General features: G+C 48.5%; 4 protein-coding genes across 4 annotated transcripts; 2 read left to right on the forward strand and 2 right to left on the reverse strand.

Annotated features, from left to right (window-relative positions):
* Positions 1–3,216: 3,216 nt before the first annotated feature.
* Positions 3,217–4,878, forward strand: LOC120701290 (transcription repressor OFP1-like). The gene has a single exon (XM_039985402.1). It carries the CDS (start codon positions 3,406–3,408, stop codon positions 4,378–4,380), a length of 975 nt encoding a protein of 324 aa, XP_039841336.1. The 5' UTR covers positions 3,217–3,405; the 3' UTR covers positions 4,381–4,878.
* Positions 4,879–6,960: 2,082 nt separating this feature from the next.
* On the forward strand, positions 6,961–9,682 carry LOC120698114 (ras-related protein RIC2-like). Its single transcript, XM_039981601.1, has 2 exons — positions 6,961–7,385; positions 9,058–9,682. Exons 1-2 carry the CDS (start codon positions 7,153–7,155, stop codon positions 9,485–9,487), a joined length of 663 nt encoding a protein of 220 aa, XP_039837535.1. The 5' UTR covers positions 6,961–7,152; the 3' UTR covers positions 9,488–9,682.
* An 18-nt stretch (positions 9,683–9,700) lies between these two features.
* LOC120698115 lies at positions 9,701–10,595 on the reverse strand. The gene has a single exon (XM_039981602.1). The coding sequence runs from the start codon at positions 10,427–10,429 to the stop codon at positions 9,923–9,925; it is 507 nt and encodes a 168-aa protein (XP_039837536.1). The 5' UTR covers positions 10,430–10,595; the 3' UTR covers positions 9,701–9,922.
* A 550-nt stretch (positions 10,596–11,145) lies between these two features.
* LOC120698117 (ras-related protein Rab7-like) lies at positions 11,146–14,082 on the reverse strand. Its single transcript, XM_039981603.1, has 7 exons — positions 13,872–14,082; positions 13,752–13,778; positions 13,539–13,638; positions 12,570–12,716; positions 12,410–12,490; positions 12,176–12,321; positions 11,146–11,546 (listed from the first exon to the last, which is right to left on the reverse strand). Exons 1-7 carry the CDS (start codon positions 13,922–13,924, stop codon positions 11,480–11,482), a joined length of 621 nt encoding a protein of 206 aa, XP_039837537.1. The 5' UTR covers positions 13,925–14,082; the 3' UTR covers positions 11,146–11,479.

Here is a 14,082-nt window from a genome sequence, read left to right on the forward strand (position 1 = left end):
TAGATTTCCTATTGCTTATTGGCTAGAGTTCTGTCGGTCTAAAATATCTTCCAGTGTGGAAAAAAAAAAGAGTGGGTCAATTGACATAGCCACATACGCTTCCCTTCTCTTTCAGGCACCAGATACGACGCATCATCTAGATTTCAAAATGATTCAGACATTGCCTGTCGTGTCTTCTTCAGAGCTACTACTACTCTTCCTGGGATTCGCAGCGTAGGATACAGACCTGGCTCTCCTCCTGACTCGCCGATGGCTGAACAGCACACATGAAGACATGAACAGTACACATGGGGGAGCCTCTTCTTCTCGTCGCAATGCCACGGTGGCACGGGGAATACGCGAGGCTCTGTTCCTATGCCAGTTCGCCGGTAAAAGAAGTAGTCGTTAATTTTGCACACGATGTTTGTATGAAGGCTCCCCCACCTGTGTTGGTCGCTTCGCTGCCACGAGGGCGCTTACGACAACAACCACAAGATTTCTCCATCCGCCGCAGCGAGAGGTTGGCAAAGAAGTTGTGCCATCGTGCTACAAAATCAGCGTTCTGGCGCAAAATGTGATGATGAGAAAGCTGGGCCTCACTTCAGATACTGACCCGCCGGATGCCACATCCTTCCAGCAATTGGAGGAAGTTTTCCCTTCCTCCCTCACTATTTCGCACTGTGAGCCCTTGGATTATGCTTTGTTGCCGGCGGGGATGGGCACTCTGGCAACCGGAGTGTGACACCCGTAACGGTGTCATAGATCATGGGCAGATTACCAGGTCGCACGTTGACTGCCGTGTAATAGTCTAACTCTGTGTTCTATGTTGGTTTCCATTCTCTGAAACCAACTTGTTGTACTTTGCTTCTCTTTCTCTTAATGAAAAATGTGCTCAGCCACGGTCGCAAAAAAAGTCATGATTTAGACGTTGCCTGTCGTATCTTCTTCAGAACTAGGAGTGCATGCATGGTGCATGTACGGCCTTGTTTAGTTCATGAAAAATTTTAAGTTTTGGTACTGTAGTATTTTTGTTGTTATTTGGCAATTAATATCTAACTATGGACTAATTAGGTTTAAAAGATTCATCTTGCGTTTATAGTTAAATTGTGTAATTAGTTATTTTTCAACTACATCTAATGCTCAATGCATATATCCGAAGATTTTATGTGATATGTATTGTAGGAAATTTTTTGAAAACTAAACATGGTCGTAGAATTCAGACTAGAAGGACATCATGATTCAGAGTTCAGACGTTGGCTGAACGGCACATCAAGGATAGGGGCAAAGGGCCTCCTCCTCCCCTTTCGGAACTGAACCGGCGACCATCAGAGCAAGGCATCCAGATCACAGTGCAACATCTTGAACGACATCGTACTGCAGGACAGGACACGCTCGATCTCAGGAATGGTGCAAGCAAATTTTTAATCCAATCAGCCATTCAGACGGCACCTTCATATTATCTAACAAGGCACGAGCATGATAGTGTAATCACCTGCCGGACAAACTGGTACACCTCGGGCAGGCATGCTTAGCTGGAGCAGTGGCGGCCAAAGAAAAAAAAGAAGAAAAGGACCTAGACCTCGGTTCAAATCTGAAGCTCTGCCAATAATGCTTTGCTGTGCGTACATGGCACCGCCGCACCGCACCAGTACATTACATCGGCACAAAGACAATGGAAAAGAAGCTTCAATTTTTGCGCTGTTTAGTTCCCAAAAAATTTTGCACCTTATTTGTCACATTGAATTTTCGGACACATGCATAGAGCATTAAATACAGTTGAAAAAAATAACTAATTACACAGTCTAACTGATTAGCACAAGCTGAATCTTTTAAATCTAATTAGTTCATAATTGAACATTATTTGTCAAGTAATAACGAAATGTATTACAGTACGAAAATCCAAACTTTTTCACCATCTAAACACACCGTTTACAGCAGCCGTTGTTTGCTGGGAACTGTCAGGGAGTGGCGATTGGCAATTCTGGTGTGTAGCAGCAGTGCACGAAAGGCATCAGCTGGCGGGACTTCATTCAAACGACCCAAGGAAGAAGAACAGCAACAGAAGCCGGAGGCGGCAGCGGTGCTGAAGAAAAGCAAGCAAGCCGTCGTGCCGGTAGCCCCACTCGTCGCGTCGGCCGCCTCTGTTTCAGCGGAGGCCTAGCTTTCAGCCATCAACCCCCCCCCCCCCCCCCCCCCCCCCCCCCACACACACACACAGCTCTGTCTCCTTCCTTTGCTCTCCCAGTATCAACAGCCAGTACATGCCATGGCTGCCTGCCCCTGCACTGCAATGTTCAGACTTGGACCGCGACAGTGTGCGCCGAGAGGACGGCAGAAAGTACAAAGGCGCGATGGGTGCATCATGAGTGGTGTGCCTGCCGGCCGGACTGCGCGCGAACCCTGATCTGAAGCCGCCAGGGCCTTTCGAAAACCCATGCGTGCTTTGTGCAGTACAGACATGAACTTCAGATCACACTTGTCCCCTTCGGTCCTTGCCCACTCTTCTCCGTTTGTTTTGTTTCACTGCTTTCCATTCTCCGATGCTGACTTCTGTCATGTACTACCACTAGCCGTAGCGGTGTGTCCGCCGGGGGTCCTATTCATCTACCGGAAGTTGCAGATGGTACCTATCACACAGCACACCACGGCCCATAATTGCTCAGCACCATGGCTCAGCTAAGAACGCAAGGTCTGTATTGGCATGTATCATGCATACACAGGTCCATAACAGTCAACAAAACACAACGTGTCATAGTCAGCTTATGCTGATGGGCAGGTTACTTTTTATCTTTCTTTTAATCTATGTTAGTATTTTGTTTGTTCCTAAAATAGTATAGCCAACATTTATTTAAACTCAGTTCAACAATTCCAATAAACTGGTTCAACATTTTATGTGAAATGTTGAAATAGTAAATAGAAAATGTTGAATTAGCGTGTTCAAAATGTTGATTGTTAAAAAAATATAAAAATATTTATATTGGATCTTATTTTATTGCATAAAATCTAAGTAACATCATGGTTCAAACGGAATCTAAAACACATTTATGGTTTGAAAGAAATATAAAGATCAAAGTTTCACGGCAAAAAAAATCTATTGAGTACCCCTCCCACGAGCTCTCATTTTATCTATTTTTTCTCTGCACGGATCTCAAATATTAAAAGATAACTAACAAATAATCTTCTGGAAGATATATAACCGGCGTGTCCGCCTCGCGCCCCCGCCTTTGTCCCGTAAGCTCTGAGAGGAGGCTCTCGAGTGTTTGAAAGCTTGGACGAACCCAAGTCCCAAGGCCGGCACGGCCCGTAACCGCCAAAACCTCCACGCTTTAAAATAGGGCACGCCCTGGTCCTCCACACCCTGCACTCCAAGCTCCATCATCAGTGACACCGAGCTTACAAGCAAGAACTACCAGCGTTCCAGGAGCCATGAGATGGGGGATCCGGAAGCAGCACGCGGCGCCGGCGGCGCGATGCGTGCAGGGAGATGAAGGCGAGAAAGGGAGCAAACAGAGCAAGGGCAGCAGGGCCTTCTCCTTCTCCCCTCTCTCGTGGCTCGCCAAGGTCACGGGGAAGGAGAAGCCCTGTGCGCTTGCGAAGCACGCGCCCGCGTCGTCTGCGTCTGCGAGCATCAAAAACGGCGCGGCCGCGGGCGGGGCGCCCCCGTTCCCGTCGTGCCTCCCCAAGCGCACCAGCCCGAGCCCGGCGACGGCAGCGCCGGGCCGGCCGTGCAGCCCGCCGCCGCGCCGCTCCCCGCCCGACACCATGCCGCGGCGGCTGTCGGTCGGGAACGACAGTGCCGACGCCGTTGACGCGCGCCGGCAGTGCCAGCGCCGCCGCAGGCACCTCTCCCTCGGCGGGGACCGCGAGCTCCCGCCGCTTGGCCGCCTGATCCCCTTCTCCCACGCCGGATCCCCCGCGCGCGCCGCCGCGGCGCCTTCGGACGCGACGGACGCCGCGGCGCCTTCGGACGCGACGGACGCCGCGGGGCCGGCCGCGCGGGCGAGGCGGCGCCTGCGGCGCCGCCGCAGCAGCCGGCGCCTCAGCGTGAGCAGCGGCGGGCGTAGGTCGGCGTCGTCGTCCATCTCCATCTCCGGGCGGATGCTACCGCCGCGGGTGCGCGTGGTGCGGTCGCCGCGGCGCCGCGCCGGCGCCGCCGGGGTGGCGGAGAGCCTGGCGGTGGTGCGGCGGACGCGGGACCCGCAGCGCGCGTTCCGCGAGTCGATGGTGGAGATGATCGCGAGCACGCGTGGCGGCGCGGAGGAGCTGGAGCGGCTGCTGGCGTGCTACCTGTCCCTGAACGCGGACGAGCACCACGACTGCATCGTCAAGGTGTTCCGCCAGGTCTGGTTCGAGTACCTCAGCCTGCTGCCCCGCCCGGACGGGCGCCGGCGGCGCAGCTGATCACCCCGGGAGCCGGCGATCGGCGGCGTGTCGTGTGGTGTGGTGTGGCGGGGGTTGGTGCGCGGCTGGTTGTACGTACGCGCCAAGTTGCGCCGACGGCACGTGCGGCGCGGCGCGCGTTCCTGTCCCGATGGCGTGGCGTGGGCATCTGTGTGTAGATTCCAAAAATCTCCAGTTTCTAGAATTCAAATGTCTGAAACCGTGCAGTGCCGCTGCCGGCTGCCGTCCTTCTACAGTGGCAGTGTACTACATTGTTTTGCTGCCGCCGTGTGTGGAGGTCATTTTTTGAGCCTAGTTAGGTCATGTGCAGTCCACATTGTTGTTTTGCTGCAGTTGTTCTGGCATGCTGGCACAGCGCCTGCCAAGGTCACGGATCTGCTTGGGGCAGCGGCGTCGTGAATTCAGTGAGACCGATCGACAACAAACGACAGGCCGCCCCCCGACTGAAGACGAGCTGGTGATTTGGTGCGTGTTGTGAGTAAAACAGTTCGAAGCGCAGGATGTTGCCGAGTTGCCTCTCTGTCTCTGCCCATGGGATGGGCCTTGTCCTCGTGGATGGAGGAGGGAGAGCTAGCGAGGAGGTGTGAAGAATCAGTTTGACGGCCCATTGCCCAGCCAAGTAGCCAAAGCCAACAGCAGCTGCTGGCTGTTGAAACTTCGAAATAGGAACGCGCATCGCATGGCGTCGGGTGGGCGAGAGGAGATGGATGGGGAGTCGCTCTCCCGTCTAACCAAATCGTCGGCGACCGGAGAGAGACAGAGGAGGCAGGTGCAACGCCCAGCTCACGAGGATACCGCCGACGCCGGCCGAGCAGCAGACCGGGCCTTGCCTGCGGTCTCACGGGCGTGGCCGCTCACCCAAGTGCGGGCGCCCGCGCCAACTGCTGCGCCCTGTCCGCCTCACGAAAACCTCGTCCGCAGCGCACGGACAATTTGCCTACGCAGGTCTTCACTCTTCACAATTTCGCAGCAACCACAGCCTAGCGGTGTCGTATCGCTTCAAGGCGCAAACAGCAACTGCACGATGCCACAACGAACCAACCCTTGACCACGCAAGAGCAAAAAAAAAAAATACTCACAAGGATGTACTAAACTTCAACCGATGGTCTTTTTTGTGTGTGTTGTTGTCACAATGGGCATCAATGCTCGTTAACTAGGGATCAATGTCGATGAGGATCATTTTCTTTTTTTTTTCTTGAGTAAATATGCAATAACCAATGTTGTAGGATTTTTATCGGAGTTCTTGATAATATTTTTTATATGGCTTTATGGACGCAGCGTTATAGAGCAGGCTTTATTAAGTTGATGACACCTCTCTATCTTCAACGGTTCTTGTCACAAGATCTGACATTGCTCGTTGTCGCCATGCTAGCCAAGCTTTATTAAGTTGTCACCATGATATCCCACCCCGAGCACCTTCTAACAATGATCAATAGTGCCATCTACCTTGTTGCTTTGTAGTTTGCTTATACATAAAAAACAAAGGTAATGGTACAAAGAGTGAGAAATGCCGGATTCAAATACCTTCCACCTTATGTAAAACCAATTGTACAGTTGGAATGTATTTTGTAAACATACAGGTCACTCTTTCTTTTAAAGACCCATATAAGCCATTCATTACTGTATTCATTTACTGCTGGATCTGTCGTACACAATTCTTGCTTTTTTTGAAGCCTCCAGGTGAAGCCACCTATAATCCTAGGTGGACAGTCTAAAAAAAATAGAGAAATCTTACAAATTCTCACAAAAATTAGAAACATCTGGCCATCAATTTGGCAATTCTAATCATAATAGACATTGGATCTGTTATTTTTTTTAATAAATTTCCCACCTTTGCCATTATGAAAATAGACTAAAGTAACTCCTTAAACATGTATCTAAATTACCCACTTCTGCCATTATAAAAAATAATCCAAAGTAACCCCCTAATCTTCATGTAAATTACCCACTTATACCATTATAAAATAATATCAAATAATCCCTAATTTTTCATATATATTATCCAATGATAAAATAATAAAAGTTAAAATCAACCCCAAATTTGAAACAAAATTATGTTATTATAATAAAAGCTTAAAGCGCATCAATATAAAATTCAAATTCTAAATTACTATTCTTATCATTATTAATACATTATTTATATTATTATTTATATAAACATATATACTAACCATAAGGTGTTTGTCACCATATATCATATACAAGAGAAGAGATAAGAATATCAATTTTTATGTTATTCATATAGCTGAAACAAAGTGTTCAATTAAACACATATCAAACATATATGGAGGTGTGATACAAAGTGAGAAAATTATTAGTAACTAAATCTATCACATTTATTATAATTATATAATGATAAATATATATCTTTGCACTACTGGATTAGAATATTTAATTGATTAAAAAGAGCGTAAGATAGATAATTATTAGATATCTCTAACTAGCCCGGCTATTACATAAAAGAGAGGAAATGTGCAGCCGTATTAGGTGCCAAAGCAAAACTCCGTATTCTATGTTTGCGAAAAATTGGCTTTCCCGTTCCATATCACCAAACAAAGTTTTAACAACCGAAAGTAAACACGGCCAACCACTCCTCCGTCTTCAACCCTTCGGACTGCTCAACTACTTGATTGCCTCCTCACTGGCACCGCCCCTCCCAATCCCAGTGACACTGCACCACCACCACCCCGGCTCCAGCGAGATCCAGACCCAAAACCCCCCAGACCTCGCCCGCGCCAGCGGCAGCCGGCCTTCTCTGCTCGGAGGGGAGCAATGGCTGCCAACGGAGGCGGGTACCGGGCCGAGGACGACTACGACTACCTCTTCAAGGTGGTGCTCATCGGCGACTCCGGCGTCGGCAAGTCCAACCTCCTCTCCCGCTTCACCAAGAACGAGTTCAGCCTCGAGTCCAAGTCCACCATCGGCGTCGAGTTCGCCACCCGCAGCCTCCAGGTCGACGGCAAGGTCATCAAGGCCCAGATTTGGGACACCGCCGGCCAGGAGAGGTACGCTTTGATCTGCTCTTACTGTCTTCGCTAGCCGTCTGCGGTGCACTGGTGTAGATTTGTTCTCTACTTTCTCGTGCGCTCCTCCAATGAGGTGCGCAAAATGTGATGTCAGGAGCCTCCTTGGCTTGATTTCGGGAGGTTGCCTAACTGTTTGGTCGCGGTTGCTCGTTCAATAGCTTTCTTGCTTGTTTAGGGAGCTAGATTTTTGGGCTGCTATTTCGGGAAGGGTTTACCATGATTGGTGATCTGGAGGAGATTGCCATTTATGTTATGAAACTTATGATTTACCGCGAGTAGGATCACCGGAGCTTGGCAAGATTTAGTGAAAGACGGGATCTTGGGGGTGGTCGAGTTGTTCAGATTTCGATTGGTTGTTTCTGCTAGGTTGGTGGATGGAATATTTCGATCTTTGGTGATTGAGATGTCGATTCCATTCATACCCTACTTGTTGGCAAATGCACGGGCAAATTTCACTGCCCTCTGGTGTTTTGTCCATTATGTTTTTGCCTTCTTCCCAGACATAGTAGGGGTTATATAGGTTGTCCTAGTTTGAACTATGTTATAAAGAGATCTCGGATAAATTTGATACCGATTGCTCATTTTGAAAGAAACAGATAGGTTGGACGGCTAGATGAGCTCAAGGTCATTTAACTGAAAGTGACGGTATTAGTGTATCTAAACCAGCACTTCTTTTACTGGTGTATGTAACCAGTAGTTGGCACGCACCTATTAATAGATTTTGCAAAGCGGGAGAAGTCACATGTGGTTGTTGCTACAGAACTGTCTTGCCTCAACTCACAGATTTTGACACAAGGAATGCTGATAAATGAACTTGCTGCCTTGTGATATTTTATTTATATGCCATAAGAAATTATGCAGCTACACAGTTCATGTGTAAACAACCCATGAACCTTTTCACTCTTTGGCACAACAGCAAATATGCCATACAGAAATGGGTGGGTTAACTGGATTTTATGTTTGTATTGAGTTGATGCATGCATTTCGGAAGGTATTGGTTAGCTTGTATCCCTCCACCTCACAATGTTAGTCATATTGAATATCATTAGAAATGGCCAAAGTGGTCATCTCTTTACTTTTTTTTCCTTAGTTTAGCATCACATAAACTGATTGAGATGATATTTTGTAATTAGCTGAAAAGCAGCTAGTTAAATCACGAGTATTTTTCTTTTTGACCAGAACTTTCTTTGGACAAATCAGCTGAGAAATAGATGCTGAAAGAAAAGGATATAGAATGTTCATAATTAGCTGTAATCCTCTGGGTCTGTCCAGAGTAAAATCTTTCTTTGGTGGTTCACAATTCATGCTGGTTTACATCTCTCCTCGGAGATCAGATTGTTTGATTGATCCCATGTTCCTTTCTTTTTACAAATTAGTGGAGCTATGGACTGAATCTTTGAAATCACAACTAACTGTAACTGCTGAATTAAGAGCTCTAGGATGCTGAGTACTCATAACTTCCTGCAAAAACTCTGGAGCTGTCTAGTGTCCACAGTAATGTTTCTTTTGGTGTATTCACAAATCAGGACGGTTTACCTCTCTCCTAGGAGACTGGCATGTTCTCATTTGCAAAACCATCACGAGAAGATAAAAAGGAAAGATAGTATCCACTTATCTAATCATCTCTTGCTGTTTTCTGTCTGTTTTTCAGGTACCGTGCTATTACAAGTGCCTATTACCGTGGAGCTGTAGGAGCATTACTTGTCTATGATGTCACCCGCCGTGCTACATTCGACAACGTCAGCCGTTGGCTAAGGGAGCTCAGAGACCACACTGATCAAAGCATCGTTGTCATGCTGATTGGCAACAAATCTGATCTCCGCCACTTGGTGACCGTCTCAACTGAGGATGCGAAAGAGTTTGCGGAGGCTGAGTCCATGTACTTCATGGAAACGTCTGCGCTGGACGCCACCAATGTGGACAACGCGTTCTCAGAGGTCCTGACCCAGATATACCAGATCGTGAGCAAGAAGACAGTGGAGGCACCGGAGGATGGCGCGGCTGCCCCGGGCAAAGGGGAGAAAATAAACGTGAAGGATGATGTGTCCGCAATGAAGAGAGGGGGTTGCTGCTCAAACTAAGGCGAATACAAATGGTTTGTTCATTTTTCATGTAGGTAAGGTACTGTCGGCTTGCAGGATAAGAAATGTATTGGATTCTGTTTCTGGTGGTGTTGCCGAGGCTTAGGGTCAAGAACAATTCAAACTATCGATTTAAATTATCAACTATGAATTTGTGATTCTGTCAGATTCATATGGCGTTCTTATTTATTTCTACAATATTTTTTATCAACAGAAGAAGAATTTGTGTGTGTATTAACAGGAGAACAATGCCCGCTATGTATATAGTACAGAGGTTTATGCATGCAAATATGCAATCAATTCAGACTTCAGAGATCTTATGGATCTCTGGGCCGAAATGTCCCCTACCGTGCTAGGCTCACCTAGAGCTGCATCTGTCCATACACCAACGCAGTTCCCGTGCATCGACCGGTCAGTAATCCGGACGAGACGGGATCAGTGTCTGATCAGCTGCGCGCACACGAGGAACAGTGTCGCCGGCACGCCGAGCAGCAGCACCGCCAGCGCGCCGGCCCCGAGCCCCGGCCTGGCGCTCACGAGGAGCGCCTCGAGGAGGCCGACCGCGCCGCGCACGCCCGCCACGTAGCTCCCGTGGTGCCGCCGCTCCAGCTCCGTCCACTCTGCCGGGAGCGGGAGGCCGCCGCCGCCGGACTCGTCGTCGGCGTCAATGCCGTCCTCCGCCCGCGCCTCGCGGATGCGCCGCCGCAGCGTCGCCATGTCCGCGTCCACCAGCCGGCCGCCGCCCCCACTCGAGTCGGCGCCCGGCCACCCGTCCCGCCGCCCGCTCCTCGCCGCGACGCCGAGGAGCGCGACCCTGTTCCCCCCGGCGGCGCGGCGTGGCGGCCGGGCGGCAGACGGCGCCGAGAAGCCGCTCTGATAGGCCAAGCGGGTAGCGGCTGCGCCGCCAGGAGCAGGAGCTCGCGTTGCCGGCGCCATCGCCATGCCCCGCCCTGGTGGTGCTCGCACTTTCAGCTAAGCTAGCCCCTGCGACAAGAGCGCGTGCCGAGCTTAAGCTGCCACTCGCCATCGCCTCGCGTGGGAGTGGGTATATATGCCGATGCCGGCGCCGGGGGCCTGGGACAGCCGGACAGGGGCGGTGGTGTGACGCAGCGGGGGATTTGCGCGCGTGATTGGGCAAGGGAAAACGTGGGGGCAATGGGTTAGCTCGACGCCACGCCACGGCAAGGCAGAGAGGCTTTTCTCTGTCGACAGCCGTGTGCGGGCCGCGTCCGTCACGTTCATTTCATGCCCCGCCGGCCGCCGTGTCCCCATGCGTGCTCACTGCCCGGCCGGCCCCACTTCCTGACGGGGCGCCAGACGGCCGCGCACGGGCACCCGCCGTTCTCCGTTTTCTAAAAACTTCCTCGCCTTCAACGTGCCCTCCTCGGCCCTGCGCAAACGAACAAGCAGATGAGAACGAGTCGACATCGGCGAAATCTCTCGCACAGAGATCATCGACGAAAATGTCGTCGGCAAACTGGCAGGCGAAGTGGCTTCGGTGAACCTTTTGGATTCCGGCCGCCTAATTGCTCCGAATGATATTCACAGGATGATAACTGAAATTTGCAGTCGCATCCTGCATTTTTTAAAATACTTAACGCATATTGCGTCGAATTCATTCAGACAAACTTTTCTAGTCAGCACGGGTGAATCTCACATTGCAGCTGAACGCGAGCAAAAGGCTATTCTGAGCTAGACAAAATTCATATTCTGTTGCGCACAGACCATAACACAGACCACAACGGATGAACTTTAGTTTACACTTCTCTTATTTTGCCGAATTGTATTCACAAGATATGACGCTACTGATGAAACTGCACAACGTCCACGAATCGACAGCATGGGGGACAGCCGGCCTTGGGTACATAACAGGAGACTGGAAAGGTAACAAATGAAATTGGGAACCATGGAGAGTTGGAGACCCAGCAATGGTGAAGGTATGCTTGGTTACTGCAGAACTGATGACCGCAACGCCTCGTGATGTGTCAGGCTTTAACAGCAACCAGATGATCTCTGGGCCCGGTTGCCACCCACCACATCCACGGTATCCGGCACATACCTTCAAGAACAAACGAATAAGATCAAAAAAGGAGTCACAGGATGAAATAGAAGCAGAAGAAACAAACGGGTGAAACTAGACCTGAAACAATGCAAACATACCTAACAAAAAGGATTAGCACATGGGAACAGAAACAAGTCAGGTGCTTAGAAAATCAAAGGCCAATATAGTTCCTATTGATGATTTGACATAAACAATTACTGGAACAAGGACACAAATGATCTACGTATTTTTTTTCTTCTGAATCAAGTGCCCATTTCCATTCATGAATGGAAATTCCAGAGTTTGTTACTGACATGGAAATACATATGATGCCAGTGAGTGATGCTAGTCCTGAAACTATGTAAATATACCCCACAAAAGGATCAGCAGAAGTGACTAGTTTCTATTGATGATTTAACATAAATAATCACTGGACCAAAGACTAATAGACAGAACACTACTGATATCTCATAGGTTTGTAAGTTTCTAATGATGATTTGATGTAAATAATCACTGGATCAAAGCCTAGTAGACAGAACTACTGATATTTCATAAGTTCGTCCTTTTGTCATTGTGCTCCCTTTCTAGTACTTGAAATGATTTATGTCACATAAAAACAGCAACTGCTAATGTCAAAATATGCTTACAGTTCTTCCTCTGGTTCATTCTTCAGAGCGTTCTTTACGATACACTGGAAAGCATCTTCGACATTTGTTCCATCCTTCGCAGATGTCTCAAAGTATGGGATGTTCCCTTTAGAGGCGCACCATGCCTTTGCCTTTTTCTCGGAGACCTAAAACGAAAGCAGTTCACATTTATAGTCAGCCAATCTAATCAAATGAAGACTTTATCAAAAGAACAAAACATATAGTGGTAATTACCACACGGCTGTTGCCACCATCTACATCAACTTTGTTACCCAAAAGAACAAAAGGGAAGTTGTCCGGATCTGATGGGCTAGCCTGCAAAGTTAAACTGTCAGAGTTAGACAGAAACAAGAACCATGAGAGACTGAACTAATAGATCACTGAAATACAGTACCTGAATTAGAAACTCTTCACGCCAGTTGTTCAGATTATCAAATGACTTCATAGAATTAACATCATAGACTAGGACACAACAATCTGCTCCCCGGTAGAATGCAACACCGAGACTCTGAAACCTTTCCTGACCAGCTGTGTCCCATATCTACAAAGACATGCTGTTAAGCTCCATAATCCAGCAGATAAATGATGAGACATTCAAATTTTCTGTTCACGTGATATTAAATTGAATCTACATAGAGCTCTTCTGTGCCCACCAGAGATGCTCAAGATGGTGTTTATCAAGCATCCAGCCAAAACATAAAGAAACTACTTAAGACAGTTAATATAGATAGAAGGTTTGGAAATGATCAGAACCCATACATTTTTGTTAATTAAGCCGTGAGCAAGGCTGTAGGGAAAGTATAAGGAATGGTTAACAGTTCAGATGCCAAGTGCCCTAAGCTGATCAAAACATCCTGATGCCAATATAAGCATCAGCATATGATTCACTAGCAAAGAATGAAAAATAAGGTAGAAGCCTAAAACTAAAAGTTCTAGAACCGAGTACACCTTTTACTGCCAGTTTTTTTTCCATGGAAAATTTAGGAGGTACATCTTCTAGCAGAAATACTTCATTGCATGGCAGGTTCCGAAAAAAGTAAATCAAAGAAACAACAAATTATTAGTTGGCACAGGAACTAGACACTTCAAGTTTACGCACTCTACCTAGACAAAACAAGATATAGTGTAGACTGAATCAGTTGCACAAACCTCAATGCTATGGTCTAACAAACAACCATTCAAGTGTTAAACGGCAAGCATCCTCTCCTATGCTTTACAAGATCAGAGGCGATCAGTTCGTAAACTAACTAATAAGGTATTAATCAGTACTTAAGTAGCATATAAATAAGGCTAACAACCCGCAGAGCACAACATGGAGCAAGGCTAGGGCGCTAGGCCCTGCCGCGAGGGGAGCCAATCTTACTTGCAAAGTGAAGAGCCTGTCCTCGAACTGCACCTCCTTGGTGAGGAAATCCGCGCCAATCGTAGCCTTGTACTGGTTGCTGAACTTCTTGTTCACGTATCTGAATTACATCGCAGCTCAAAGAAAACAAAAAAAAAAACTAACCAACAACAAGAAGAAAAATTCAAAGAAATCCAGTCAGCCTGTCAAGAATTAATCCGAATCGCAGGATACTGGTTCATCAACGACGTCTTCCCAACCCTGGATCGCAGGAAACAAAAGTCAGCAGGGAACCAGGGTGAAAAGCCCCCCCCCCCCCGGGGGGGGGGTGAGGAGAAGATCCGAAGCGCTCACCCGCTGTCGCCGAGGATGATGACCTTGAGCAGGGTGCGCCGGCGCGAGGCCATCGGGATCTAGGGCCCCCTGGGGGCGGCGATCTCGCGGGCGGGGATTGGGAGGGCAGAGCCGCAGAGGGGAGGGAGACCGGACCAGAGAGACTGGGGAAGCGGCCGCGATGCGTTGCGTTTGTTTTGTGGTGGGAGCTGGAACGACGCGAGGGGGAAAG

Source organism: Panicum virgatum, chromosome 3K (genome assembly GCF_016808335.1).
Source record: "Panicum virgatum strain AP13 chromosome 3K, P.virgatum_v5, whole genome shotgun sequence".
NCBI lineage: Eukaryota > Viridiplantae > Streptophyta > Magnoliopsida > Poales > Poaceae > Panicum > Panicum virgatum.